Raw genomic sequence first — 26,799 nt, forward strand, 5'->3', positions numbered from 1 at the left:
GGGGGCGGAGCGCAGGGGGCGGAGCGGGGCGGAGGGGCGGGGACTGGTGACGTCACGCGCGGGGCGGGGCCAAGGCCGGCTGGCTCTTCCTGTTCGCTGAGCGCATGCGCCCTGAGCACGTGGATCCGGAGAGACCGACCGCAGCCAGGTAAGTCCCAGCCCCCCCAAACTAACCCCAACCTCCCCAAACTGACCCCCAACCTGACCCCCAACCTCTCCCAGCCCCCCCAAACCGACCCCCAACCTCTCCCAGCCCCCCCAAACCGACCCCCAACCTCTCCCAGCCCCCCCAAACCGACCCCCAACCTCTCCCAGCCCCCCCAAACCGACCCCCAACCTCTCCCAGCCCCCCCAAACTGACCCCCAACCTCTCCCAGCCCCCCCAAACCGACCCCAACCTCTCCCAGACCCCCCAAACCGACCCCCAACCTCTCCCAGCCCCCCCAAACTGACCCCCAACCTCTCCCAGCCCCCCCAAACCGACCCCAACCTCTCCCAGCCCCCCCAAACCGACCCCCAACCTCTCCCAGCCCCCCCAAACCGACCCCAACCTCTCCCAGCCCCCCAAACCGACCCCCAACCTCTCCCAGCCCCCCCAAACTGACCCCCAACCTCTCCCAGCCCCCCCAAACCGACCCCCAACCTCTCCCAGCCCCCCCAAACTGACCCCCAACCTCTCCCAGCCCCCCAAACTGACCCCCAACCTCTCCCAGCCCCCCAAACTGACCCCCAACCTCTCCCAGTCCCCCAAACTGACCCCAACCTCTCCCAGCCCCCCAACCTCTCCCAGCCCCCCAACCTCTCCCAGCCCCCCCAAACTGACCCCAACCTCTCCCAGCCCCCCCAAACTGACCCCAACCTCTCCCAGCCCCCCAAACTGACCCCAACCTCTCCCAGCCCCCCCAAACTGACCCCAACCTCTCCCAGCCCCCCAAACTGACCCCCAACCTCTCCCAGCCCCCCAAACTGACCCCCAACCTCTCCCAGCCCCCCAAACTGACCCCCAACCTCTCCCAGCCCACCAAACTGACCCCCAACCTCTCCTAGCCCCCCCAAACCAACCCCCCAAACTGACCCCAACCTCTCCCAGCCCCCCCAAACTGACCCCCAGCCCCCCCAACTGACCCCAGCCCCCCCAACTGACCCCAACCAACCCAGCCCCCCCAACTGACCCCAACCACCCCAACCAGAGATATCTGGTTTGTATTTTTACAGTGTTTGTGAAAACGATGGGTCTTACCAAGCAGTACCTGCGCTATGCCCCCAGCGCGGTGTTTGGAGTGATTGCCAGTCAGAAAGCGAATGTCGTCTTTGTCACCTTGCGAGGGGAGAAGGGGCGTTATGTGGCTGTTGGGGCTTGCGAGCATGTCTTTATTTGGGACACCCGCAAAAGTGAGAAGGTGAGTGTCAGCCAATCCGATTATCCCTTGTCTGTTCGTATGAATGAAAATTTGCCTAATCTCCCGGTCTATTCCTTCTCTTCCAGGTTCTCATCCTCCGGGGTGTGAAACACGAGGTCACCTATCTGTGTGCGTCCCCTGACGGACTTTCGCTGGCTGTGGGCTACGAGGACGGATCCATTCGGATTTTCAGCTTGCTGAGCGGAGAGAGTGGAATTACATTTAACGGACACAAGGAGGCAGTGACCACTATGAGCTATGATCACCTGGGGGGCCGTCTGGTATCAGGATCCAAGGTGCGGAGGTGCAACCGGTCAGCCCTGCAAGGGTTAAACAGCCAGGATATTCCTTAGGAACAGTCTGCTCCTTCTTCCTACGTTCAGTGTATCCACGCTCTGTACGGAGGAGCTGAATGTTTCCCATAGAGATGCGTTAATTCAATGCTTCTCTGTGAGATGAGGATTGGCACAGTGCAGCAATTGCCTCCCAATGCTTTTCTATGGGAAAGCATTGGCTTGGCTTAGCTCATCAAGATAGATTCTCGGCCATGGAGGCGAGACTGGCATGGGGAAATAAAGGTGTGTAAAATCACCTTTCCTGTGGGATCAGAGGGGGGCTGGTCACCTAAACAGACACTCAGAAATATATTTTTTTTAATTGATTTATCCACCCAGCCTCCCTATATTTGGGAGAGCTGGAGTGGATCATTTTTTCCTGGGGTCCGATGGGGCTGTGCTGTAATCTCCTTGCTCACACGCTATTTAGTGATGCCGGGGTGGAGTGACTTCATATTCCGTCTCCTGCCATCGCTGCAGGAAGATTACTGCTCCCACTCCACCTCCATTCTGCACAGCCGACTGTCTCCGCTGATTGGGCTGACTAATCCCTGGCACCTGGGATTTGTCGAGCCCTGTGTTACACCCCCAGTGTGGCTGGATTGGTTTCAATTGGGTGTAAATCCTGGTTTTCCAATTCGCTGTTTAGTGAATACGCCATCATTGTTTCATTGTCTGTTACTGTGAAGCTGAATGTTCACGGTTTGTTTTCCAGCAGACAGGACGTTGCTCTGTGCAGATACTGTATTAATTAGACATTCTTTTCTCGCAGGACACGCATGTGATTGTGTGGGATGTGATTAATGAGAGTGGTTTGTATAGACTGAAGGGACACAAGGATGCTATCACACAGGCTGTATTCCTCAAAGAGAGGAACCTCCTCGTCACCAGGTGAGTCACCAGCTGTCAGACACTCTACCCATGTCTGCTTGTCCTCTGAGCTAGCAATTTTAATGTTGTTCTTGATCTGATTTGCATGAGGTTTGAGAATGTCAATTTGTCCTCTGTGTAACTAGGCTCTTGAGTTTTATGTCTACAAATTACAGAACTCCCCAATTCTGAGTTTACAGCTGCAAAAATTTACAAAAAGCAACAAATAAAAATGACAGGCTGGAGAAAATTATTGTATGATGTCACAACTGTGCTCTGAATGCAATCAGAAAATGGTTAACGTGTCTCGTCACCTCTATCACCCCCCAAAATGAGCATTTCATAGATCTAACATCACACTAAAACTCCAACGCAGGCAAAAGATATTCAGAGACAGAGTAGGGACTGGTTTGTCTTGGTATATTTCCTATGCCTGACACAATGTGGAGCTAACGCAATCAAGTTTTGTCGTTGGCGAGAAAGACGTTGTGTAAGTAAGATGCCGCGGTCTCGCTGGTCCTCCATAGACCTCCGCTTTATACTTTCGCCTGCACAAGAGCTCATTATTGAGGTGGTCTCCTGGCAGATTTATGGTAACGAGGGACGGGTTCAGGAAGTATCACCATTCCCCATCTCTGAGACCTGCGCAGTTTATTTTTTTCACTCTCGTTGAGCTACGGCATGGGTTGGCACAATGTAAATATGCAATATATAATAACATCACATAGTAGTTTTCTGGAGGGGCAAAGCTGGGCCTGTTTTGGTTTACTCCGAGTTATGTTATCAAACAGAGCAAAATGAAAATTCTTTGGTTGCTTTTATTTTAACTTGCCCTTCCCACATTCCTTCAGGAGATTATTCAGTCTAATTCTCACTAGTTAAATCCATCACATTCTGGAATTTGGGGATTATGAATGTGCATGTTAGAGCTCACGGCTTTGAGTTGTAAATTTGATTTGCCAGTTATCGGTTACTGTGACTGTTTCCTTTACTAGAGGCAGTAACGCATGTACTTTGGAGACAGTCTCTTCATTAAAGTTTCTGGTGGGAGATGGGTCTGTTCTGGATGCAGTTTAGTTGTGAAGACCCATCTAGGGTCATTGTTGCAATGCCTTGCCTCTCACATTATCCCCCCCCCCCCCCCCCAAGGTCATTGTCAAGGTCTCGAGTGAACTAGAATGACCTGTACTGTAAGGTTCCTTTTTGAAGACATTGACAATGTGCCTCCCGAGGTTATTTTGAAAGGTCTCTTTGTTGTTGTTGGGGTATTTTTCTCATTGGTCCTGTCCTGGGTTGGCAACCATCAGTAACCCATTTCTCTCCCTGTCAGTGGTAAAGACACGTTGGTGAAATGGTGGGATCTGGACACACAGCATTGCTTCCAGACCATGGTGGGACACCGCACGGAGGTATGTAGCCCATTAGATTGTCAGTTCTGCGTCTGTATGCGCACTCGGCTATGCTGGGCGCGCTTTCTGGTACATCTGTCACTGTATATGACAAGCTAAAAAACGACCATTTAAATGTCATTTCTGTATGAAAAGCCAGGAGCCATGGACAGATTCTTCAAATCATAAACTCCTGTCTTCCCAGATTTAATCATTAATTGTAGAATCCAGATCTAAACATTAGTTTTCCACGATCTGCTCTCAGACCCAGCTGAGCTGATTCATACAGGGGCCCTCAACGCACCATAACCACTACAGCTTGTTGTTTGTAGTCACATCGTAACAAAAGAAATGGTTAAAAACCTCAATTTGAAGAGATTTTTCATTTTGCCCCCAATGATTACGTTTGTATCCGTTTATTGTAATGCTGCTGCATTATGGGTGCGGTATGTCTCAGATTTTTGTTACTGTTTCAAATCATGATATTGCCGTCACCCCATACAGTAAGTTATAGCTGGATATTGGCCCTCTGCCGTCACACCGTACAATAAGTTGTAGCCGTATTTTGTCCCTCTGCTGTCACGCTATACAGTAAGTTATAGCAGGATATCGGCCCTGTGCCGTCACGCCATACAGTATGTTGTAGCAGGATATCGGCCCTCTTCCATCACGCCATGCAGTTGTAGGAGGATATCTGCCGTCACGCCATACAGTATGTTGTAGCAGGATATCTGCCGTCACGCCATACAGTATGTTGTAGCAGGATATCTGTCGTCACGCCATACAGTATGTTGTAGCAGGATATCTGCCGTCACGCCATACAGTATGTTGTAGCAGGATATCTGCCGTCACGCCATACAGTATGTTGTAGCAGGATATCTGCCGTCACGCCATACAGTATGTTGTAGCAGGATATCTGCCGTCACGCCATACAGTATGTTGTAGCAGGATATTGGCCCTCTGCAGGTCTTTGAATATTTGTTAAATGTTAGGGCTATAATCCTTAGCGTCTCTTTTATCCCTGTATTCCTAATGTTAAAAACACCATCTCGCCGCCCTTGCCCCCCTAAATATAGTAAAATCTTGCCTTTATTCCTTCCTGTTGGTGCTGGCTCCACCCCTGATCTGCCTCCTTGGCTGACCTCAGAAGTGGTGATCTCAGCCAATCACAGCCGAGGAGACGGGCTGGGAGCAGAGCCAAACACTGCTCTGAGAAGTGGCCAGTGAAGTTATCACTAGGCTGTAATATAAACACTGCATTTTAACTAAAAAGACCGTATTTACAGTAAAAAGCCTGAAGGGAATGATTCTACTCACCAGAACAAATACAATACGCTGCATGACGCACATTAAGCTGTACTTGTTCTGGTGAATATAGTGTTCCTTTAACCCCTTAAGGACCAAACTTCTGGAATAAAAGGGAAACATGACATGTCGTGTCCTTAAGGGGTTAAAGGTTATTCATTGAGTTTCCTGCCAAGTCTCCAAGTTGCGATCAGATTAACCCCTCGGTGACCTTAATACCATAATACTTTATAAATCCACGACTGCTGTTAAAAAGGAACAGAACTTGTATTTAATAAGATGTGAATTTACAAACTAAACGAGCCTCTTGTCTCTAGGTCTGGGGGCTCGCGGTCCTCTCAGAAGAAAGCCGTGTTCTGACTGGGTCTGCCGACAGCGAGCTGAGATCCTGGCGTGTTTCATACATAAAAGAGGTAAGTGATTGTAGTCACTGTTACCGTGGACACCAGAATACAAATGATTCCAGTTCTAATACTTGGTACCCCACTTCCATTGGATATTCCATACACCATCGTATGATAGGAACCAATCCACCTGAGCCCGCTAAGTTAAATGCTGCAATCACTGGGATGTGTGGTTAACAGAACAGAAAAGAGAAAAGTGCTAGTGCGCTGAAAAATATGTATAGAGACACCTCTAAAATCTTCCAGTGACTCTCCAAATGTAAAATAGTGATTTTAACAGAGACCCAAAGACAAATATGTGCACCCAAACCACTGACACAAATATACTTATAGCCTTATAGCCTGTCAATGTTGGTAGCTGGGTGCTCAATGTTGCTGTTGTGGCTCACCAAGGCTACTTGTTAATTTTGTGCACAAAGGATGTAGTTCAGGTAGGTATTACCACTCCAGGAAGTTCTATGCTGGGGGTGCTGCTTTATAAACAAAGCAACACAACAAACTACACAATCCACAAAAAAAGAATCTAAAAGGGAGCCATACAAAGGTCCAACAGCGTATTGCAGGAGAAGTTCAAAGCACAACATAGGAATTCCAATGTACCAGCAAAGATGGTTAACAGAACAATCACATGGTTTAGTGATGGCTTTAGAAGGCTCCTGGTAGGTGCACGTTATAGCTAGTTATCTACTGGAGGGCGGTCTCTGGATTTTGGAAATGATATTAATACTGCTTTCTGTGTCTGCAGAGTGACGTCACGGAGGGTCCGCAGACTAAGAGAACCAAAGGTGTGTCCGCAGGGGAGGAAGAGGAAGCGGAGGACGTGGAGGAGGTCCCAGAACAGGTACGATAAGGCTAAAAGAGTTCTAATGTGAATCTCTTCAGCACAGATTTAGCCCTGGGCTTCCACCATTTAATATGATTTATCCATTCTACAGAATGTATATGGGCGGTTTGTGTCTGTATGATGTAATTTAGAGTATTGTAATTATTGAAAAAAATTATCTGTTGGGCGTGGTTTGACCTACAAGGAGAGCAGTCGAATGGTGGAGTAGACCACCCGATGATACTAGACCTGAAGTGTGTTAGACTGTGGCAATCACCACTGAAACAAAACAAGTTGAGGGAATCCTCAAAAGTCCCGACCTCAGTCAAGAAAAGGTCTCATCTTCATCTAGATGAGTGATACGCCACATCAGACGCTGTCAGAATCTAAGCTTTGTGAAATATTGCGGATAGGGTACAGCAACTGGAGGAGCTCAACTTGGCGCTAGCTCAGAAGCTGGCTGATATCGAGGACTGGACACGCAGAAATAACATCAGGATCCATTGGATCCCAGTGTCAGTAGGGATGCCGGATCTAGCTACATTTCTGGTCTGTATCTTCTAAACCCTAACCCCAGAAGTAACAGAGAAAGACTGGATGCTGGGCAGGGCCCACCACCTGCCAAAGCCCCAATCACTTGCCAACAAATTTGCCTAGGGACACTACAGTCAGAAAACACTTTTACCACCTTAAGGAGGCTCATGAAAGCCACGCATAAGCTAAAATGTCTCCCTGACCCCTTTGGCGATATTACCTTGTTCCCAGATTTGTCGGCGGCAACAATGGCAAAAATAAAATTATTTGCAGTGTTCACTAAATTGAGTGCATGGCGTTTCGTATCGATGAGGATTCCCAACTAAGATTCTGGTGTGGAGGGGTGGTACACTCAATGCTGTCACTTCCCCAGAGAATGATATGAAGACTTTTTAATAAATAGGAATCGCAATAATATTTATTCCAATGTACATCGTGTGTATTCCAGGCTCGATCTGTGTTGGGTGGATGGGTTGTCGCTGAAAATTCCATTGAGAGTTCATATAGATGTAATCTACTGGTATGATCATGGTCCCGTGCTAACTAGCTTCTCTGTACTACCTATACAACTTCTACAAAAAGAGAGATTGCATCCTGGAAATGCTCCGTTTCCCCTCATTGCCTGAAGTCTAGTTATTTGGAATGCCATTCACTAGTACTGGCTGGTAGTCACACAGCTTTGGGACCAGATGGAATTCCCGATTCATATTTAGTTAAATTAACACAAACGCGGACACCACATGTCACTTATTTCTTCAATTCTCTGACAAATGATTCAGGACCAAGGGAAATATTGGAGGCATTCTTAACCCTACCCAGACCAGAGAAATCCCTAAAGCACAGTGCGAACTTTAGGCCGATATCCTTACTAAATGTTGATCTAAAATTATATGCAAAGCGGTTTTAAAATACATTTTTGAAGCCTGACTGAACTGCTCCTCGCCCTTGATGCTGAGGGATACATGATGGTTTCCTGAAACATTTTAAAAGCCTTATCAGTGCTATATTCTATCCCATTGGCTCCCTTTTTGAATTCAGGATTTTTATCCGAAGCTTTTTATATCACAAATGGTACAAGACGTGTGTCCCCTGTCACAACACTCGAACCGCTGGGCCCCATGGTCAAAAGGCAACCAGAGATAAAGGGATTTCAAACGCACGTATGACCATAAGATAGCGTTGTTCGCAGATTATGTACTACTATTCCTTAGCGACCTTACGACTTCTCTGCCGGTAGTATTATCCACAATAGAAAGGTACGGTGTGTCTTCCTATAAAAGCAATGGAGACCACACGCCCAGGCTTCTATAACCAAATCCATTCAAGTATTGGAGTGCTACTCTACAGATATTAAGCTAATAAACAGGGTGAAGCCTGGAGCGACTAAGGTACCCCGCTTACTATCCATCCAGGGGATAAAATCATTCCCCACTTTACAAGAAATATCAGACTCTCAAGAATTATGATCAGGCCAACACTAACCAATGGGAAATGCATTCCAAGTCAACCATGAGGTGGTATCTCACACCACATAGGTAACTTTCCATCGAGATATTGGCAGTGCCTACAGGATAAAGGAACCCCGGTACACTGTTTTTGGAATTGGTATCTTCTGGGTTTTGGAAGGACATATATCTGCTTAGTATGTTCCTCTTCCAGATTCCCACACCACAATTAAACTTAATCCTACATATCCTGTTAGGGTAAGTATTGCACAATCCTAGTGGTCGACGTCCCCTCCCTCACATCAAGTGAAGGCAAAGTAACCCAATCGTGTATGTACGCAGAAATGTCAAAAAGGATGAGGACAATTCATAAACGTAAAGTGGTGTGGGGGTACTGGGTGTTACACGAAGACTAGGTATGTGTGGAAGGTCAAGGGGGTATTGGAGGGAGAAGCACAGGAAGCCAGGCATACGGGGTGCAGCAGCATAGCTTAGGGGTACAGGAGACCGAGATTCGAACATACTGTGCCATTGCTCACCCTGTCACTAATTACACGATCGATCAGGTAATCTGATCTCAATATATTGGCTATGCTAACTGCACTCCGCTGTATTCTTCTATTATTGGGATACACTTTATGATGTCTGTTGTACCAATAATACAATTGTACTCCCCCATGTTTGTGTTTATACTGTGTTACTTACCTGAATGGCACTTGCTTTGGTACTCCCCCATGTTGGTGTCTGTGTTTATGCTTTATTAACCTGAATGGCACCTGCTGGGTTTGTTTTTGTTCTAATTCCACGTTTTTGATCTCAGCGCATCTTGACCTGTGGCAGCTATGGTTCCATAATGCGAGAAGGAAGGGACCGGGTGGTGACGCTGCGGACAGACCAAACAAAGCGGTTCCTGGCCTGTCACGTGAGTATTCGTTCTTTCTGATTATAGATTACTCCATTGTACATGTTGGCACTCGGACACAATGTAGCGCACTACCATTCTGCCCCATCAGCCATGTCTCCCGCCCCACACTCACCCACCCATATGTGCTTTTTTTTTTGCAGGGCACGGACTCTGTCCTGGAAATATTTTGTGTCCTGAATGAAGAGGAAATACACAAGAAACTGGAGAGAAAGCTGAAAATTGCCAGGAAGAAAGCAAAGTGAGTGCAGTGACCTGGGGTGTAGGTCAGTGGTGGGTAAGAGATTAATTGCCCTCAGCTTACGGGGTAACTGGCAGCCATCTGTGGAGTAATTGCTCCAATGTGAAGGGTAAATATTTTTATGTTGTGCAAGTCGTTTAAAATGGAAATTCAGGACAAATGTTAAAACCTTCTGTACATCAAGAGCTTATCACAGGTAAATACCTGCTGTGACTTGTCTATTTCTTATCCAGTAAGAAAGCCCAGAAAGGAGAAACTCCAGAGGAGCCTGTGATTGAGAGAACTCTTCAAGATGAAATCCAGAAAATCAGCAACATCAAAGCTTCTTCTAAAATAAAGTATGAGGACTTTCTTAATCCCTGTTCTCCTGTAGCCCTCGCCAGTGTATCCCCGTTCTCCTGTAGCCCTCGCCAGTGTATCCCCGTTCTCCTGTAGCCCTCGCCCGTGGATCCCCGTTCTCCTGTAGCCCTCGCCCGTGGATCCCCGTTCTCCTGTAGCCCTCGCCCGTGGATCCCCGTTCTCCTGTAGCCCTCGCCCGTGGATCCCCGTTCTCCTGTAGCCCTCGCCCGTGGATCCCCGTTCTCCTGTAGCCCTCGCCCGTGGATCCCCCGTTCTCCTGTAGCCCTCGCCCGTGGATCCCCCGTTCTCCTGTAGCCCTCGCCCGTGGATCCCCCGTTCTCCTGTAGCCCTCGCCCGTGGATCCCCCGTTCTCCTGTAGCTCTCGCCCGTGGATCCCCCGTTCTCCTGTAGCCCTCGCCCGTGGATCCCCCGTTCTCCTGTAGCCCTCGCCCGTGGATCCCCCGTTCTCCTGTAGCCCTCGCCCGTGGATCCCCCGTTCTCATGTAGCCCTCGCCCGTGGATCCCCCGTTCTCCTGTAGCCCTCGCCCGTGGATCCCCCGTTCTCCTGTAGCCCTCGCCCGTGGATCCCCCGTTCTCCTGTAGCCCTCGCCCGTGGATCCCTGTTCTCCTGTAGCCCTCGCCCGCATCCACACTCTGTTCCTCTTCTCATGCCCTGCATGTCCCCCCATAAAGTTGTTAAACTCTTTTTATTCAGCGGCACTCTGGTCTCTCCGCATCACCCTCTCCTCCTTTTCTGGTATTATTTTATTATTTATGTAGCGCTGTACAATGGAATCCTTACGATTGATCAAAGGTCATACCAATACTTCTATTAGAGAGACGATAAAGCATGCATCGAATAGACAACTAATCCAAATGTGGCTGACTTTCAATTATTTAAAGTCTTTACTAGTATGTGTCTTGGTGACAAAAAGGGAACATTGCTACTTCTCACAAATGTCAGTTTACATTTGTCAAATTGCCGGTACAGGCCATAACCTCTGCATTAAAGTGTAGTGGTTTTAGTGTCTAGTGCCCGTATATATCTGTTGCTGACCGTAGATTGGCTAGATAACTTTTCTGAGAAGTCTGTTTTAAAGTGAGTGTGTGTCTCCCCAGATCATTCGATTTACTCGTGTTTCCAAAGGGGATGGTGAAAGTGGTCATTCTCCTCCAGAACAACAGTTTAGAGTGCTTCTCGCTGCCGTCAGAGCCCACGCCAGCTGCTCTCACGGAGGTCACCAAGAGTTTGCAGCTCACCATTGGGGGGCACCGGAGTGATGTGCGCACGCTAGCATTCAGCTCTGACAACATTGCCGTGCTCTCAGCGTCAGCCGAAGCTGTCAAAATCTGGAACAGGTACTTTATTTTAATAACCTGTTCCTGTTTTAAAACGATGGTGTCATAGGAGATAATCATGTCACATTGTCTGTTTCTATCCGTCCAGGTCCACCCTGCAGTGTATCCGGACTATGCCGTGTGAATATGCCCTGTGCTCCCTCTTTGTCCCTGGCGATCGACATGTTATTGTGGGAACGAAGGTAATAGTCCCGGGCCAAGACTGGCTGTCGCGCTTGGTGTGCAGATATTATAGTACCAGCTCCCCCTTATCACTCTGTTTAGTAACTTCCTGTTTGTTTCAGTCTGGAAAGCTGCAGATCTTTGACCTGGCCTCAGGAAATCTCCTGGATTCGGTGGAAGCTCATAATGGGGCATTATGGTCTATTTCTCTGTCACCTGATCAGGTAACTTACTAGCCCGGTCACTAATTACACGATCGATCAGGTAACATACTGAACGATCTCTCGCCCGGTCACTAATTACAGGGTAGATCCGGTAACATACTGAACGATCTCTCGCCTGGTCACTAATTACAGGGTAGATCAGGTAACTTACTGATCGATCGCCCGTTTACTAATTACAGGGTAGATCAGGTAACTTACTGAGCGATCTCTCGCCTGGTCACTAATTACACGGTAGATCGGGTAACTTGCTGAGCGATCGCCTGGTCACTAATTACAGGGTAGATCAGGTAACTTGCTGAGCGATCGTCCGGTCACTAATTACACAGTAGATCAGGTAACTTGCTGAGCGATCGTCCGGTTACTAATAACACAGTAGATCAGGGAACTTACTGAGCGATCGCCCGGTTACTAATTACACAGTAGATCAGGTAACTTACTGAACGATCGCCCGGTTACTAATTACACAGTAGATCATGGAACTTACTGAGCGATCGCTCGGTTACTAATTACACAGTAGATCAGGTAACTTACTGAGCGATCGCCCGGTTACTAATTACACAGTAGATCAGGTAACTTACTGAGCGATCGCCCGGTTACTAATAACACAGTAGATCAGGGAACTTACTGAGCGATCGCCCGGTTACTAATTACACAGTAGATCAGGTAACTTACTGAGCGATCGCTCGGTTACTAATTACACAGTAGATCAGGTAACTTACTGAGCGATCGCTCGGTTACTAATTACACAGTAGATCAGGTAACTTACTGAGCGATCGCCCGGTTACTAATAACACAGTAGATCAGGGAACTTACTGAGCGATCGCCCGGTTACTAATTACACAGTAGATCAGGGAACTTACTGAGCGATCGCTCGGTTACTAATTACACAGTAGATCAGGGAACTTACTGAGCGATCGCCCGGTTACTAATTACACAGTAGATCAGGGAACTTACTGAGCGATCGCCCGGTTACTAATTACACAGTAGATCAGGTAACTTACTGAGCGATCGTCCGGTTACTAATTACACAGTAGATCAGGTAACTTACTGAGCGATCGCTCGGTTACTAATTACACAGTAGATCAGGGAACTTACTGAGCGATCGCCCGGTTACTAATTACACAGTAGATCAGGGAACTTACTGAGCGATCGCCCGGTTACTAATTACACAGTAGATCATGGAACTTACTGAGCGATCGCTCGGTTACTAATTACACAGTAGATCAGGTAACTTACTGAGCGATCGCTCGGTTACTAATTACACAGTAGATCAGGTAACTTACTGAGCGATCGCCCGGTTACTAATTACACAGTAGATCAGGTAACTTACTGAGCGATCGCCCGGTTACTAATTACACAGTAGATCAGGTAACTTACTGAGCGATCGCCCGGTTACTAATTACACAGTAGATCAGGTAACTTACTGAGCGATCGCCCGGTTACTAATAACACAGTAGATCAGGGAACTTACTGAGCGATCGCCCGGTTACTAATTACACAGTAGATCAGGTAACTTACTGAGCGATCGCTCGGTTACTAATTACACAGTAGATCAGGTAACTTACTGAGCGATCGCTCGGTTACTAATTACACAGTAGATCAGGTAACTTACTGAGCGATCGCCCGGTTACTAATAACACAGTAGATCAGGGAACTTACTGAGCGATCGCCCGGTTACTAATTACACAGTAGATCAGGGAACTTACTGAGCGATCGCTCGGTTACTAATTACACAGTAGATCAGGGAACTTACTGAGCGATCGCCCGGTTACTAATTACACAGTAGATCAGGGAACTTACTGAGCGATCGCCCGGTTACTAATTACACAGTAGATCAGGTAACTTACTGAGCGATCGTCCGGTTACTAATTACACAGTAGATCAGGGAACTTACTGAGCGATCGCCCGGTTACTAATTACACAGTAGATCAGGGAACTTACTGAGCGATCGCCCGGTTACTAATTACACAGTAGATCAGGGAACTTACTGAACGATCGCCCGGTTACTAATTACACAGTAGATCAGGGAACTTACTGAGCGATCGCCCGGTTACTAATTACACAGTAGATCAGGGAACTTACTGAGCGATCGCCCGGTTACTAATTACACAGTAGATCAGGTAACTTACTGAACGATCGTCCGGTTACTAATTACACAGTAGATCAGGGAACTTACTGAGCGATCGCTCGGTTACTAATTACACAGTAGATCAGGGAACTTACTGAGCGATCGCCCGGTTACTAATTACACAGTAGATCAGGGAACTTACTGAGCGATCGCTCGGTTACTAATTACACAGTAGATCAGGGAACTTACTGAGCGATCGCCCGGTTACTAATTACACAGTAGATCATGGAACTTACTGAGCGATCGCTCGGTTACTAATTACACAGTAGATCAGGGAACTTACTGAGCGATCGCCCGGTTACTAATTACACAGTAGATCATGGAACTTACTGAGCGATCGCTCGGTTACTAATTACACAGTAGATCAGGGAACTTACTGAGCGATCGCCCGGTTACTAATAACACAGTAGATCAGGGAACTTACTTAGACTTGCTTGTCTTTTGCTTTGGTTACTGCGTTATTTTTTAACATGTCTACATTTCTTTCATTGTAGAGAGGCTTCGCCACAGGAGGTGCAGATAAATGTGTGAAGTTTTGGGAGTTTGAGTTGGTGAATGATGAGTCTGATGCACAGAGCAGGTAACGGACATGGAGTGCTGCCCTTACCTATTCTAGTTAATCACACATACCCACCTGCAGGAGAACCTTTCCATAATCTAGTCTACATGTTTATGGTGTGAGCAACCGACCCTTTCGTATAAATGAATCCCATTAGCCTCCAGAATCCTCGATCCCTGTTAGAGATGTTTTAATGACGTGCCTTTGGTTTCCATGTTTTTGTTAATGGTGACATGGTGCCGCTGAGTGTTCGGAGTAAAGGATAATCCCTTGAGCTCTGTGTGATATTGCAATCCACGTAGATAGAAACTTTCACTCTTTTTAAACCATGCATTGATACATTTTATATCCTTTTCCTGCTTCTATAGGATCCGTAAAGCTCCTGTTATCTCCCTGCAGAGCCAATTTTAGCCCCACAATGTATGATCCTGAGGGTGACCTTTTTGAGCAATGTTTCTAGTAACATGTTTAGTCTCTGCTGCAAACAATTCAGGTTGTTCTGGAGGCTCAGGGGGTCATAGCTAGTATTAGAATATAGAAAGAGGAAAACTTTGGTTTAAAATTCCAGCTGCCTTTGCTATTCCGGACCTAATCCCAGATCAGGAAGAGGCTCCACCAATCAGCAGCCGCTATCAATTAATCAGACCGAGTGCTGTCCGTTCATACGCAGTGTCTGGCATATAGCTGATATCCATTCATACACAACCCTGTGGCGGCCGTTGTCCGTACACAGTCCAGTTAGATTTTTAAACCTGGCCTTTGTGGCGATCTCCTGTTGGCAGTTGCAGGGGGGGACATGTAGACAGTTGGTTCAGTTTCCATTCCTGCTTGCTCATAGTGGTCTGTCTCTCCTCCAGTCGGCGTCTATCGGTGAAGCAGACACGAGTATTGCAGTTGGATGAGGACGTCTTGTTCATACGTCACAGCCCAGACAGCCGCTTCCTAGCAGTGTCCCTGCTGGACTGCACAGTCAAGATCTTTTTTGTTGACACTCTGAAGGTATGTGACGGATGGGGTGATAATACAAGTACCATTCCTGCTCCATGTCGCAGCCCCAGTGATACATATTGCTCTGTTACATTAACGCAGTTGTATATTGTTTAAATTGTCTGCAAGCGATCGCACCGGTCTGTACTTTTTTTTTTTTTTTTTCCCCTGTGGGTTTATTTAATAAACTTTGCAATTAAGTTTCCAATTAATTAGGCTAAACTAGCTATGACGTGTTTTACAGCCAGGTTGGAGAATTGTTCCAGGATTTACTGTTTTAGCTTCCATTCTGTTTCAGCGTTTTGTGATGCGGGTGGCGCAGGTCTGTACGTTATTCTGGCTCGTTCTCTAACCCCGGTTTTGCCTTTTTTCAGTTCTTCCTGTCACTGTACGGACACAAGCTTCCTGTGCTCTGCCTGGACATCTCCCATGTAAGTTGTGTAATACTCCGATACTAAAAGCCCAGTTTATGTCTTACTGTTATAAAGAATTTAGCTTTCCTGCTATTCCATATGTATTCCCCCTAGACATTCCAGGCTGGGTTTGTCTAACATTATAACGGTATCTGTTATATGGCAGTAATATTCATTCTAGTGATGATATGTGATCTTCACCATTTACAGGACAGCTCCATAATAGTCACTGGCTCCGCCGATCGGAATATCAAGATTTGGGGTTTGGATTTCGGAGACTGTCATCGCTCCCTCTTTGCCCATGATGACAGGTTAGTGTTTCTGGTCTCAGGAAGTCGGCTGGGGATAGATACATGTCCTTGTCCTCTCGCTATGTGTCAGAAGGTGGAAATTGAAAGAAGTGGAAATGCTGTTTAAACCCCTTCCCATCATCCTTTACTGTTCAGAACGCTCACGCTCGCTGTTTCCTGCTTACAGTCCCTCACTGCAGGGTTCAGGGTAAGGAAATGGGCAGAGTTAGGGTTTTATATTCTGTCTGATGGACTGGAAACCATGTTCACCTTCTGTCAGAAAACGGCTGTAAAATCAATCCAACGAAAGTCAGCTGGTGAAAACCATAAATTAATCCCGTGGACCTTGATATAAACCCTAGTAATTGCTGTCTGAGTCCAGGGAACAAAGTAATTACATTGTACATCACCCTGGCAACCAATTCCCTGCCGTCTGTGTCATTCTGTATGTTCCTTCAATGTAAGAACTGTATCTGTGTAAAACCGGCAGGTTCTAGCAATCCATAGAAAAGAAAATGTTACTTGCGCTTTCTCCTTAATCCCTATGTATATTTAGACAAATGGAGGTCATTTAGTTGCTCCAATGGCCATTGGAGGGAATGCCCGCCTGCCAACGTCAAGGCAGACCCCCCCTAAGCGGGTCCTAACACTGACCCTTCAGCCTGTTTCCTTGAGCTTCTGGCAAAGATATCTCTAATGAGACAGAAAGGGGTATTTTTTATATACACCCCTATACTTATTAACCCTTAATAGGGAACACATGGGATGGGCAGCAGCATTGTAACCAGGCTGTGTGATGCAAAGTAAATACAAAAAGAGAAGTCCTGCGCTTAGTCCCATTACTGCTGGGCCAGCAGCAACGACTACAATACACATCAGCCCCAATATATAGTAAAAACCAAAGAAAAGAAAATGTTACTTGCGCTGAATTCAGGCACACTGCGATCTCTGACGGATATTGAGATATAACTCTCTCTGCGTTCATTTATCCACCTTCTTTTTCTCTCTCTCTCTCCTTTCGTTAGTGTCATGTTCCTCCAGTTTGTTCCAAAGACTCACCTGTTCTTCAGTGTCGGGAAGGACCGGAAGGTCAAGCAGTGGGATGCTGACCACTTCCAGCAGGTGCAGGTGCTCGAGGTAAGACCAAAACGCCAAGTAGGGTTTATTTTGTTGCATTTCTATATACTTTTTTCTTAAATAATAATAAATAAATAAAAAAACCTTGACCTGACTGTCGTTTGAGGAGTAGAATCAGTAAATTAGGTTTTTCATTGACGCCATGCTGTGTTCATTGTGCTGGTTTCCTAGTAGGCTGGCTTTTCTACATCTGCTCTGTAGTCCTATTGCAGACACTCCTGCTCTCTGTATTTTTATATTTAACCCTTTAACACCCCCTCTCTGCCTGTGTCCACGAACTCGGTTGTGCTGCGCATTGACCCATTGTGGCTAGTGCAAGATCTATTTTGAATAACTTGACTGCTGCTTGGAATATCTTGGTAAATGATCCTATTATATCTGTGCCTAATAGCTGTACAAAATAAAATGCTTGTAGCCTCTGTCTTCGCAAGCAATTTGCACTTGTTGGCGTGACGCAGTGCTATGCTCATGGCGATTTTTGCGTTGCCCAGGGCCACCATGGAGAGATCTGGTGTCTGGCTGTCAGTCCAAACGGGGATCACATTGTGTCGTCATCGCATGATAAATCTCTGCGACTCTGGGAGAGAACAAGGGAACCCCTGATTCTGGAGGAGGAGAAAGAGATGGTGAGTCTGAGGGTCGATCAAATAATTGGTTATATATGGGGCTAACACCATAAAACCATGAAGGTAAATCTGAGCCATGTTTCTTTTAATATAGTTGGTGCTTTTATGGTCTGGAATCCCATCTAACAATAAACAAAATGCTCTGCATCATCCAGGGACCTGTGTCATTAACCCATTAATTACCCAGTTAGCATCATGAAATCCGTTTTTATCCCAGTAACTGCCCAATTAACATCCAGGAAGGAATTTTGATCCAGTACCTTCCTCTGTAAATATCTCCCAACCAGTTTCACCCTGGGACTGCGGCTTTTTAACCCATTCACTGTCCTGTATGTCTTTAATTGTTATTGCTTGTATTTTTTTTCCAGCAAAGAGAAGCAGAATTTGAGGATAGTGTGGCCAAAGGCGAACAGCCGGTGGTGAGTATTTCTGCCCCCAGAGTGATCTACTCTGCACAGGCTCTGAGTTAAAGCCCTTAGTCAATTCTAACCTGGCTTATTTACAGGCCATCCAACCTCAGTAGTTCTGTGGCCCCTGTATGATCCTACATTGTTCCCCAGCATTATTGGGGCCCCTGCTTCAGTTCTGACCCAGAGTGAGTAGTAATCATGGGTCACCCTTGGCAGGAAGTCTTCTTCCACAAGATAGTGCCTTATATTAGGGAATGTCCCCCTGAATCTCCTTACGGTTAATATTTAATTATCACTTACAGGTTGCTGGAGAGCGTGAAGGTGAGGTTAGCCTCGCAGGGAAGAAAACCATTGAGACCATTAAATCGGTGAGTACTAGAGAACCAGTTTCACTCATCGTCCAAATAATACCAAACCCTGCAATATGTTCCATGGTCAGTAGACATTGGACAAGTTGGGGACAATCAATGTGAGAGTTTTTTCTACAACGTCATCCAAAGACTTATTTTACGGTAGACACTATTGCTTGATCAAGGTTTTCAAAGCTGGGAGATTGCCACTAGTCCATTTGCTTGAAGTGATCTTTGTTGTATTGACATGTTTGAATTCTATTTCTCTTTAAGACTGAGCGCGTTATGGAGGCTATTGACCTGCACAGAGAGGAGAGTGCTAAAATAGAGGAGCATCAAGCCTTCTGCAAAAGTGCCGGGAAAGAGGTAAAAACTATAAATGTAGAGACCACGAATTTCTATGAATTTGTGTGACTGCTCAGGGGCAGGGCAAGCTGGCTCGGGCTGTGTGCTCAGGGGCGGGGCAAGCTGGCTCGGGCTGTGTGCTCAGGGGCGGGGCAAGCTGGCTCGGGCTGTGTGCTCAGGGGCGGGGCAAGCTGGCTCGGGCTGTGTGCTCAGGGGCGGGGCAAGCTGGCTCGGGCTGTGTGCTCAGGGGCGGGGCAAGCTGGCTCGGGCTGTGTGCTCAGGGGCGGGGCAAGCTGGCTCGGGCTGTGTGCTCAGGGGCGGGGCAAGCTGGCTCGGGCTGTGTGCTCAGGGGCGGGGCAAGCTGGCTCGGGCTGTGTGCTCAGGGGCGGGGCAAGCTGGCTCGAGCTGTGTGACTGCTCAGGGGAAAGAAAAGGCATATGTGAGTTCTCAAAAGAAGGGGTAGGATGTATTGTCGAACTGTGGCAAGTCTGTTCAGAGTCTCCTTGAATGCTGTGACTTGTTGCCTGTTTTATTAATATTGTTGGTTATTTTTATAGTTTCCCCGCAGAACTCATCCCATCCTACAAGCGTTTGGAAATATCTCAGTAAGTGAAAGTAAAGTTCACAAAATTAGTTTGGGGGTGAGAAGTGTAAAGAGTGTGTAATGACGGGTGGGGGACAGAGTGTGGGACAGGTTTGATAAGACAGAATATATAATGGAGGGTGGGACAGAGTGCTCCTTTATGATGTGACTCTATAAACAATGCCGGTTATCTCAGAAGATGGGGGAGATTTGATTCTAATAATTATCTCCATTTCCAGCCCTCAGATTATGTTCTGGATGTTTTCAAGAAGGTAAAATCCAGGTAGGTTAGTCCATATTAATCTTGTGATTCCTGTTTCACTCATTAAATGCCTGGTGCTGGAGTTGGCAGTGCTGGGTTTAGGAAACTAATCTATTTCTGTATTGTAATTCTAACAAAATAACAAAACTAATACTCTGTAATGTTATATACTGCAGTATTAATAGTACTGTGCCATACTGTACAATACCTTGTGAGTAATACTGTGCCATACCGTATTAGTAACAGTACCGTGTGAGTAATACTGTGCCATACCGTATTGGTAACAGTACCGTGTGTAATGCCATACCGTAATATTAACACTACTGTGTGTGTAATGCTGTGCCATACCGTATTAGTAACAGTACCGTGTGAGTAATGCTGTGCCATACCGTATTGGTAACAGTACCGTGTGAGTAATGCTGTGCCATACCGTATTAGTAACCGTGCTGTGTGTGTAATGCTGTGCCATACCGTATTAGTAACCGTGCTGTGTGTGTAATGCTGTGCCATACCGTATTAGTAACAGTACCGTGTGAGTAATGCCATACCGTATTAGTAACAGTACCGTGTGAGTAATGCTGTGCCATACCGTATTAGTAACAGTACCGTGTGAGTAATGCTGTGCCATACCGTATTAGTAACAGTACTGTGCGAGTAATACTGTGCCATACCGTATTAGTAACAGTACCGTGTGTGTAATGCCGTACCGTGTGTAATGCCATACCGTAATATTAACACTACTGTGTGTGTAATGCTGTGCCATACCGTATTAGTAACAGTACCGTGTGAGTAATGCTGTGCCATACCGTATTGGTAACAGTACCGTGTGAGTAATGCTGTGCCATACCGTATTAGTAACCGTGCTGTGTGTGTAATGCTGTGCCATACCGTATTAGTAACAGTACTGTGCGAGTAATACTGTGCCATACCGTATTAGTAACCGTGCTGTGTGTAATGCTGTGCCATACCGTATTAGTAACCGTGCTGTGTGTGTAATGCTGTGCCATACCGTATTAGTAACAGTACCGTGTGAGTAATGCCATACCGTATTAGTAACAGTACCGTGTGAGTAATGCTGTGCCATACCGTATTAGTAACCGTGCTGTGTGTGTAATGCTGTGCCATACCGTATTAGTAACCGTGCTGTGTGTGTAATGCTGTGCCATACCGTATTAGTAACAGTACCGTGTGAGTAATGCCATACCGTATTAGTAACAGTACCGTGTGAGTAATGCTGTGCCATACCGTATTAGTAACAGTACCGTGTGAGTAATGCTGTGCCATACCGTATTAGTAACAGTACCGTGTGAGTAATGCTGTGCCATACCGTATTAGTAACAGTACCGTGTGAGTAATGCTGTGCCATACCGTATTAGTAACAGTACCGTGTGAGTAATGCTGTGCCATACCGTATTAGTAACAGTACCGTGTGAGTAATGCTGTGCCATACCGTATTAGTAACAGTACCGTGTGAGTAATGCCATACCGTATTAGTAACAGTACCGTGTGAGTAATGCTGTGCCATACCGTATTAGTAACAGTACCGTGTGAGTAATGCTGTGCCATACCGTATTAGTAACAGTACCGTGTGAGTAATGCTGTGCCATACCGTATTAGTAACAGTACCGTGTGTGTAATGCTGTGCCATACCGTATTAGTAACAGTACCGTGTGTGTAATGCTGTGCCATACCGTATTAGTAACAGTCCTGTGTGAGTAATGCTGTGCCATATTAGTAACCGTACCGTGTGAGTGAGTAATGCTGTGCCATATTAGTAACAGTACCGTGTGAGTAATGCCGTGCCATACCGTATTAGTAACAGTCCTGTGTGAGTAATGCTGTGCCATACCGTATTAGTAACAGTCCTGTGTGAGTAATGCTGTGCCATACCGTATTAGTAACAGTCCTGTGTGAGTAATGCTGTGCCATATTAGTAACAGTACCGTGTGAGTGAGTAATGCTGTGCCATATTAGTAACAGTACCGTGTGAGTAATGCTGTGCCATACCGTATTAGTAACAGTCCTGTGTGAGTAATGCTGTGCCATACCGTATTAGTAACAGTCCTGTGTGAGTAATGCTGTGCCATATTAGTAACAGTACCGTGTGAGTGAGTAATGCTGTGCCATATTAGTAACAGTACCGTGTGAGTAATGCTGTGCCATACCGTATTGGTAACAGTACCGTGTGAGTAATGCTGTGCCATACCATATTGGTAACAGTACCGTGTGTGTAATGCTGTGCCATACCGTATTGGTAACAGTACCGTGTGAGTAATGCTGTGCCATACCGTATTGGTAACAGTACCGTGTGAGTAATGCTGTGCCATACCGTACTGGTAACAGTACCGTGTGAGTAATGCTGTGCCATACCGTATTGGTAACAGTACCATGTGAGTAATGCTGTGCCATACCGTATTGGTAACAGTACCGTGTGAGTAATGCTGTGCCATACCGTATTGGTAACAGTACCGTGTGAGTAATGCTCTTGACAAAGGCGTATCTAACACGCCGAAACGTGCGTCGAGCTGGTAGTAGCCGACGCTATGATCTCTTACTAAGCCTTCTTTTCGTTTACTCTTACTTACCTGGACTTTCATGGCGCTATTTTAGCGTCCTATACTATGATTATAGCTTTTAGGGATTCTGTTAGGCTGCCGTGAAGCAGCAGTGAGTGGCTGTGTGTTTAGACAGTAAGTTTAGGGTATCTCAGGTTTCAACTTTACATTTGGATACTTTTGTGTCCACAAGATTTAATTCATTTATTTGTGTTCTGACTATTCTATTACTGATTATATTATTGGACTTGCTACTCCCATTGTGGCCTTGTCCATTAGAGATCCTCTCTATCTCTTACCCTATTGGTAATTAGAGTGTTACTTACTAGGAAGTTTTTTCCTTTTTTTCTAGACACTTTAGGACTTAGTCCTAGACCTCACTTTAGCCTTGCCGCTCTCTATATTATTGGCACTACAACCACTGCCAGACCATTATCCCTATTATGTTTTCTCCTTTAAATGAGACCTTCCTGTTGGCTTTGTATTGAGACATTTGAGGTGATTCTACTCTGATTGTCTTATCTGTAGCTAAAGTGATTCTGTAGGTCTAACCTACCCAGGTTTTTATTGGTGTTGGTATTTTCTTTCCCACTACTTACACACACACTTTTTTGGTGTAATTAGTATTTGTATATTATTATTATTAATAAAGATTATTCTACCCTATTTATGTGACACTTTATTTTGGGAGGTATTTCTAGTGGGTTGGACTTTCCACTTGTTTTATATAGGTGGATTCTCTACCCCACTCCTTCTGTTTTAATGCTGTGCCATGCTGTATTGGTAACAGTACCGCGTGAGTAATGCTGTGCCATACCGTATTGGTAACAGTACAGTGTGTGTAATGCCATACCGTATTAGTAACAGTACCGTGTGAGTAATACTGTGCCATACCGTATTAGTAACAGTACCGTGTGTGTAATGCTGTGCCATACCGTATTGGTAACTGTACCGTGTGAGTAATGCTGTGCCATACCGTATTAGTAACAGTACCGTGTGTGTAATGCTGTGCCATACCGTATTAGTAACAGTACCATGTGTGTAATGCTGTGCCATACCGTATTAGTAACAGTACCGTGTGAGTAATGCCATACCGTATTAGTAACAGTACCGTGTGAGTAATGCCATACCGTATTAGTAACAGTACCGTGTGTGTAATGTTGTGCCATACCGTATTAGTAACAGTACCGTGTGAGTAATGCTGTGCCATACCGTATTAGTAACAGTACCGTGTGAGTAATGCCATACCGTATTAGTAACAGTACCGTGTGTGTAATGTTGTGCCATACCGTATTAGTAACAGTACCGTGTGAGTAATGCCATACCGTATTAGTAACAGTACCGTGTGTGTAATGTTGTGCCATACCGTATTAGTAACAGTACCGTGTGAGTAATGCCATACCGTATTAGTAACAGTACCGTGTGTGTAATGTTGTGCCATACCGTATTAGTAACAGTACCGTGTGAGTAATGCTGTGCCATACCGTATTAGTAACAGTACCGTGTGAGTAATGCCATACCGTATTAGTAACAGTACCGTGTGTGTAATGTTGTGCCATACCGTATTAGTAACAGTACCGTGTGAGTAATGCCATACCGTATTAGTAACAGTACCGTGTGTGTAATGTTGTGCCATACCGTATTAGTAACAGTACCGTGTGAGTAATGCCATACCGTATTAGTAAAAGTACCGTGTGTGTAATGTTGTGCCATACCGTATTAGTAACAGTACCGTGTGAGTAATGCTGTGCCATACCGTATTAGTAACAGTACCGTGTGAGTAATGCTGTGCCATACCGTATTGGTAACAGTACCGTGTGAGTAATGCTGTGCCATACCGTATTAGTAACCGTGCTGTGTGTGTAATGCTGTGCCATACCGTATTAGTAACCGTGCTGTGTGTGTAATGCTGTGCCATACCGTATTAGTAACCGTACCGTGTGAGTAATGCCATACCGTATTAGTAACAGTACCGTGTGTGTAATGTTGTGCCATACCGTATTAGTAACAGTACCGTGTGTGTAATGTTGTGCCATACCGTATTAGTAACAGTACCGTGTGAGTAATGCTGTGCCATACCGTATTAGTAACAGTACCATGTGTGTAATGCTGTGCCATACCGTATTAGTAACAGTACCGTGTGAGTAATGCCATACCGTATTAGTAACAGTACCGTGTGAGTAATGCCATACCGTATTAGTAACAGTACCGTGTGAGTAATGCCATACCGTATTAGTAACAGTACCGTGTGTGTAATGTTGTGCCATACCGTATTAGTAACAGTACCGTGTGAGTAATGCTGTGCCATACCGTATTAGTAACAGTACCGTGTGAGTAATGCCATACCGTATTAGTAACAGTACCGTGTGAGTAATGCTGTGCCATACCGTATTAGTAACAGTACCGTGTGAGTAATGCCATACCGTATTAGTAACAGTACCGTGTGTGTAATGTTGTGCTATACCGTATTAGTAACAGTACCGTTGGTAATACTGTGTCATATCTTGTTAGCAATACTGTGCCGACAGTGGCAGTAACAATACTCTGTTTTGTCGGACAGCGAGCTGGAAGAGGCGCTCCTCGTTCTGCCATTCTCCTATGTGCCGGATGTCCTCACTTTGTTCAGGGATTACATTCGACGTGGTCAGGATGTGGAGCTGATCTGTCGCTGCCTTTTCTTCCTTTTGAGGTCAGTGCTTTTCTTGGGAGACATGAGGGTGGGGGTTGGGGGCTTTAATAGGAGATCTGGTCTTGTTTTTGGGGGCTGTTGATCCTTCACTCTCGTGGTATTGCATGGTAGTGTGGCAGGATAGTAACCGTACCACTGCAGACTGTGTATGATTAGTTGCAGGTTTACTGGTGGGCTGTCTCGTTATCTATATCTATTATTTTCCTAGGATCCACTTCGGACAGATAACCAGTAACCACATGCTTCTTGGGGTAATTGAAGATCTGAAAAATTGCACAATCTCGCGGGTGTCTGAAGAGCGGGTAAGATTTTACCTTAAAATTACCAAATGTGTTTCGTGAATTCAGAAAATGAAATCTAGGAAAGCCAGCATCTGTCCTGGAACTGGGTGTCTCCATCTTGTCTCCATGTGAATGGTGCCCTTTCATGCTGAACTTGGTAGAGGAGGAAATAATTGAAAATAACGTTTCCTTGCTGATGTAATCTATATTTCTCTGCAGGATGTGATGGGGCTGAACATGGCCGGCCTGCAGTTCCTGAAGAGAGAGATCGAGGCTAAAGAAGAAGTCTTGTTTTTTGCAGATGCCACGGAGAGGTTTGAGGAGAAAAAGCGGAAAAGGAAAAAGAATGAGAAGCTAATTCTTACTGTTGCTTAGTTCACATTGGACAAGAGGACATTGTTCCGATCCATTCCTAGTATAAACCAATCTCTCAGAGAAAGCCACACCCTAAAGGAAATGGAGAGCTGCGATTGGTTCAGACTGCTTTTTACCATTTAATGCCCAACGTGTCACAAATGGAGTGACCTTTCACCTGTATGACTTGACCATCATTGGGAAACAAACACGCCTTTAAAATAAACGTTCTTTTATTTTTTTATGTGAAGATCCACGTAAGTGTTTGTTAAGAATAAAAGACAGAGGAACAGTTGGTGAGCAGAGATATGCTCTGAATCAAAAGATAAGGAAGCACATTCAATTGCAGTTTATACCGGATGCACTGAAGCAAACCCAGAATAACAGAACAGGAATAGTCTCCAGGCACTCAGTGGATCCAATAAACCTGCCTCTGGCTTGAGATTGTTTCTGTTCTTTGTTAGCAGAGCTTACATTCTACCATTTCATTTATTTACCCTCCCTGCTTATGGAGATGCTCTTATTACCTATATTTGGTCATTTCTCTCCCTCCCCTGAGCTAACTGGATAAATTGAGTTTATTAGTTGTAGTATTTGGAAGGGGTACTTGTAGTTTAAAGGGTCTGTTGCCAGCTCTAACACTTTCTTATTATGTTATAAATGTTGAGCAAAGCGTGTGTGGATGGATCACTGTGGATGGATTCTTTGAATTTCCTTTCCATGAACCGATCCTCTTTTATTAGGAAATCCATAATACAGTCTTCCTTTAGATAATAAATGCTGACAGATGGTATTCTCTCTCGTTTAGAACATATGAACGGATGCATGGTTCACAATCATTAAGAATATATTATTTTATTGGAATGTAGTGCAGGTTCCTGGTCAGAAGTCTGCAGTCCGCACTGGAATTGAAAAAAGAGAGGTTATAAATGTGCGTTGGGTGAAACACAAAACAAACCCACTCGGTACATCTTATTGGCTAGCCTGTTGGGTCCAATTGATCGTGTCCTAACTATAAATAGGAGGTAGTTTGAGCCGTTAGTCTGAGTCACATTGTGGGTAGGGAAAGAAATAGAATG

The 26,799-nt window shown here is 45.7% G+C and overlaps 1 protein-coding gene across 1 annotated transcript; it reads left to right on the forward strand.

Moving 5' to 3' along the window:
• Positions 1 to 102: 102 nt before the first annotated feature.
• WDR3 (WD repeat domain 3) lies at positions 103 to 26,778 on the forward strand. The gene is made up of 27 exons (XM_063445985.1): positions 103 to 148; positions 1,216 to 1,400; positions 1,487 to 1,696; positions 2,508 to 2,626; positions 3,936 to 4,014; positions 5,616 to 5,711; positions 6,448 to 6,543; positions 9,325 to 9,426; positions 9,570 to 9,667; positions 9,901 to 10,005; positions 11,126 to 11,365; positions 11,454 to 11,547; positions 11,650 to 11,751; positions 14,374 to 14,459; positions 15,296 to 15,437; positions 15,800 to 15,856; positions 16,049 to 16,149; positions 17,154 to 17,265; positions 17,757 to 17,891; positions 18,260 to 18,310; positions 18,604 to 18,669; positions 18,925 to 19,017; positions 19,554 to 19,601; positions 19,819 to 19,862; positions 24,957 to 25,085; positions 25,294 to 25,387; positions 25,586 to 26,778. Exons 2-27 carry the CDS (start codon positions 1,230 to 1,232, stop codon positions 25,739 to 25,741), a joined length of 2,826 nt encoding a protein of 941 aa, XP_063302055.1. The 5' UTR covers positions 103 to 148; positions 1,216 to 1,229; the 3' UTR covers positions 25,742 to 26,778.
• Positions 26,779 to 26,799: the final 21 nt, after the last annotated feature.

This window comes from Pelobates fuscus, chromosome 1 (assembly GCF_036172605.1).
Source record: "Pelobates fuscus isolate aPelFus1 chromosome 1, aPelFus1.pri, whole genome shotgun sequence".
NCBI classification, from domain to species: Eukaryota; Metazoa; Chordata; class Amphibia; order Anura; family Pelobatidae; genus Pelobates; species Pelobates fuscus.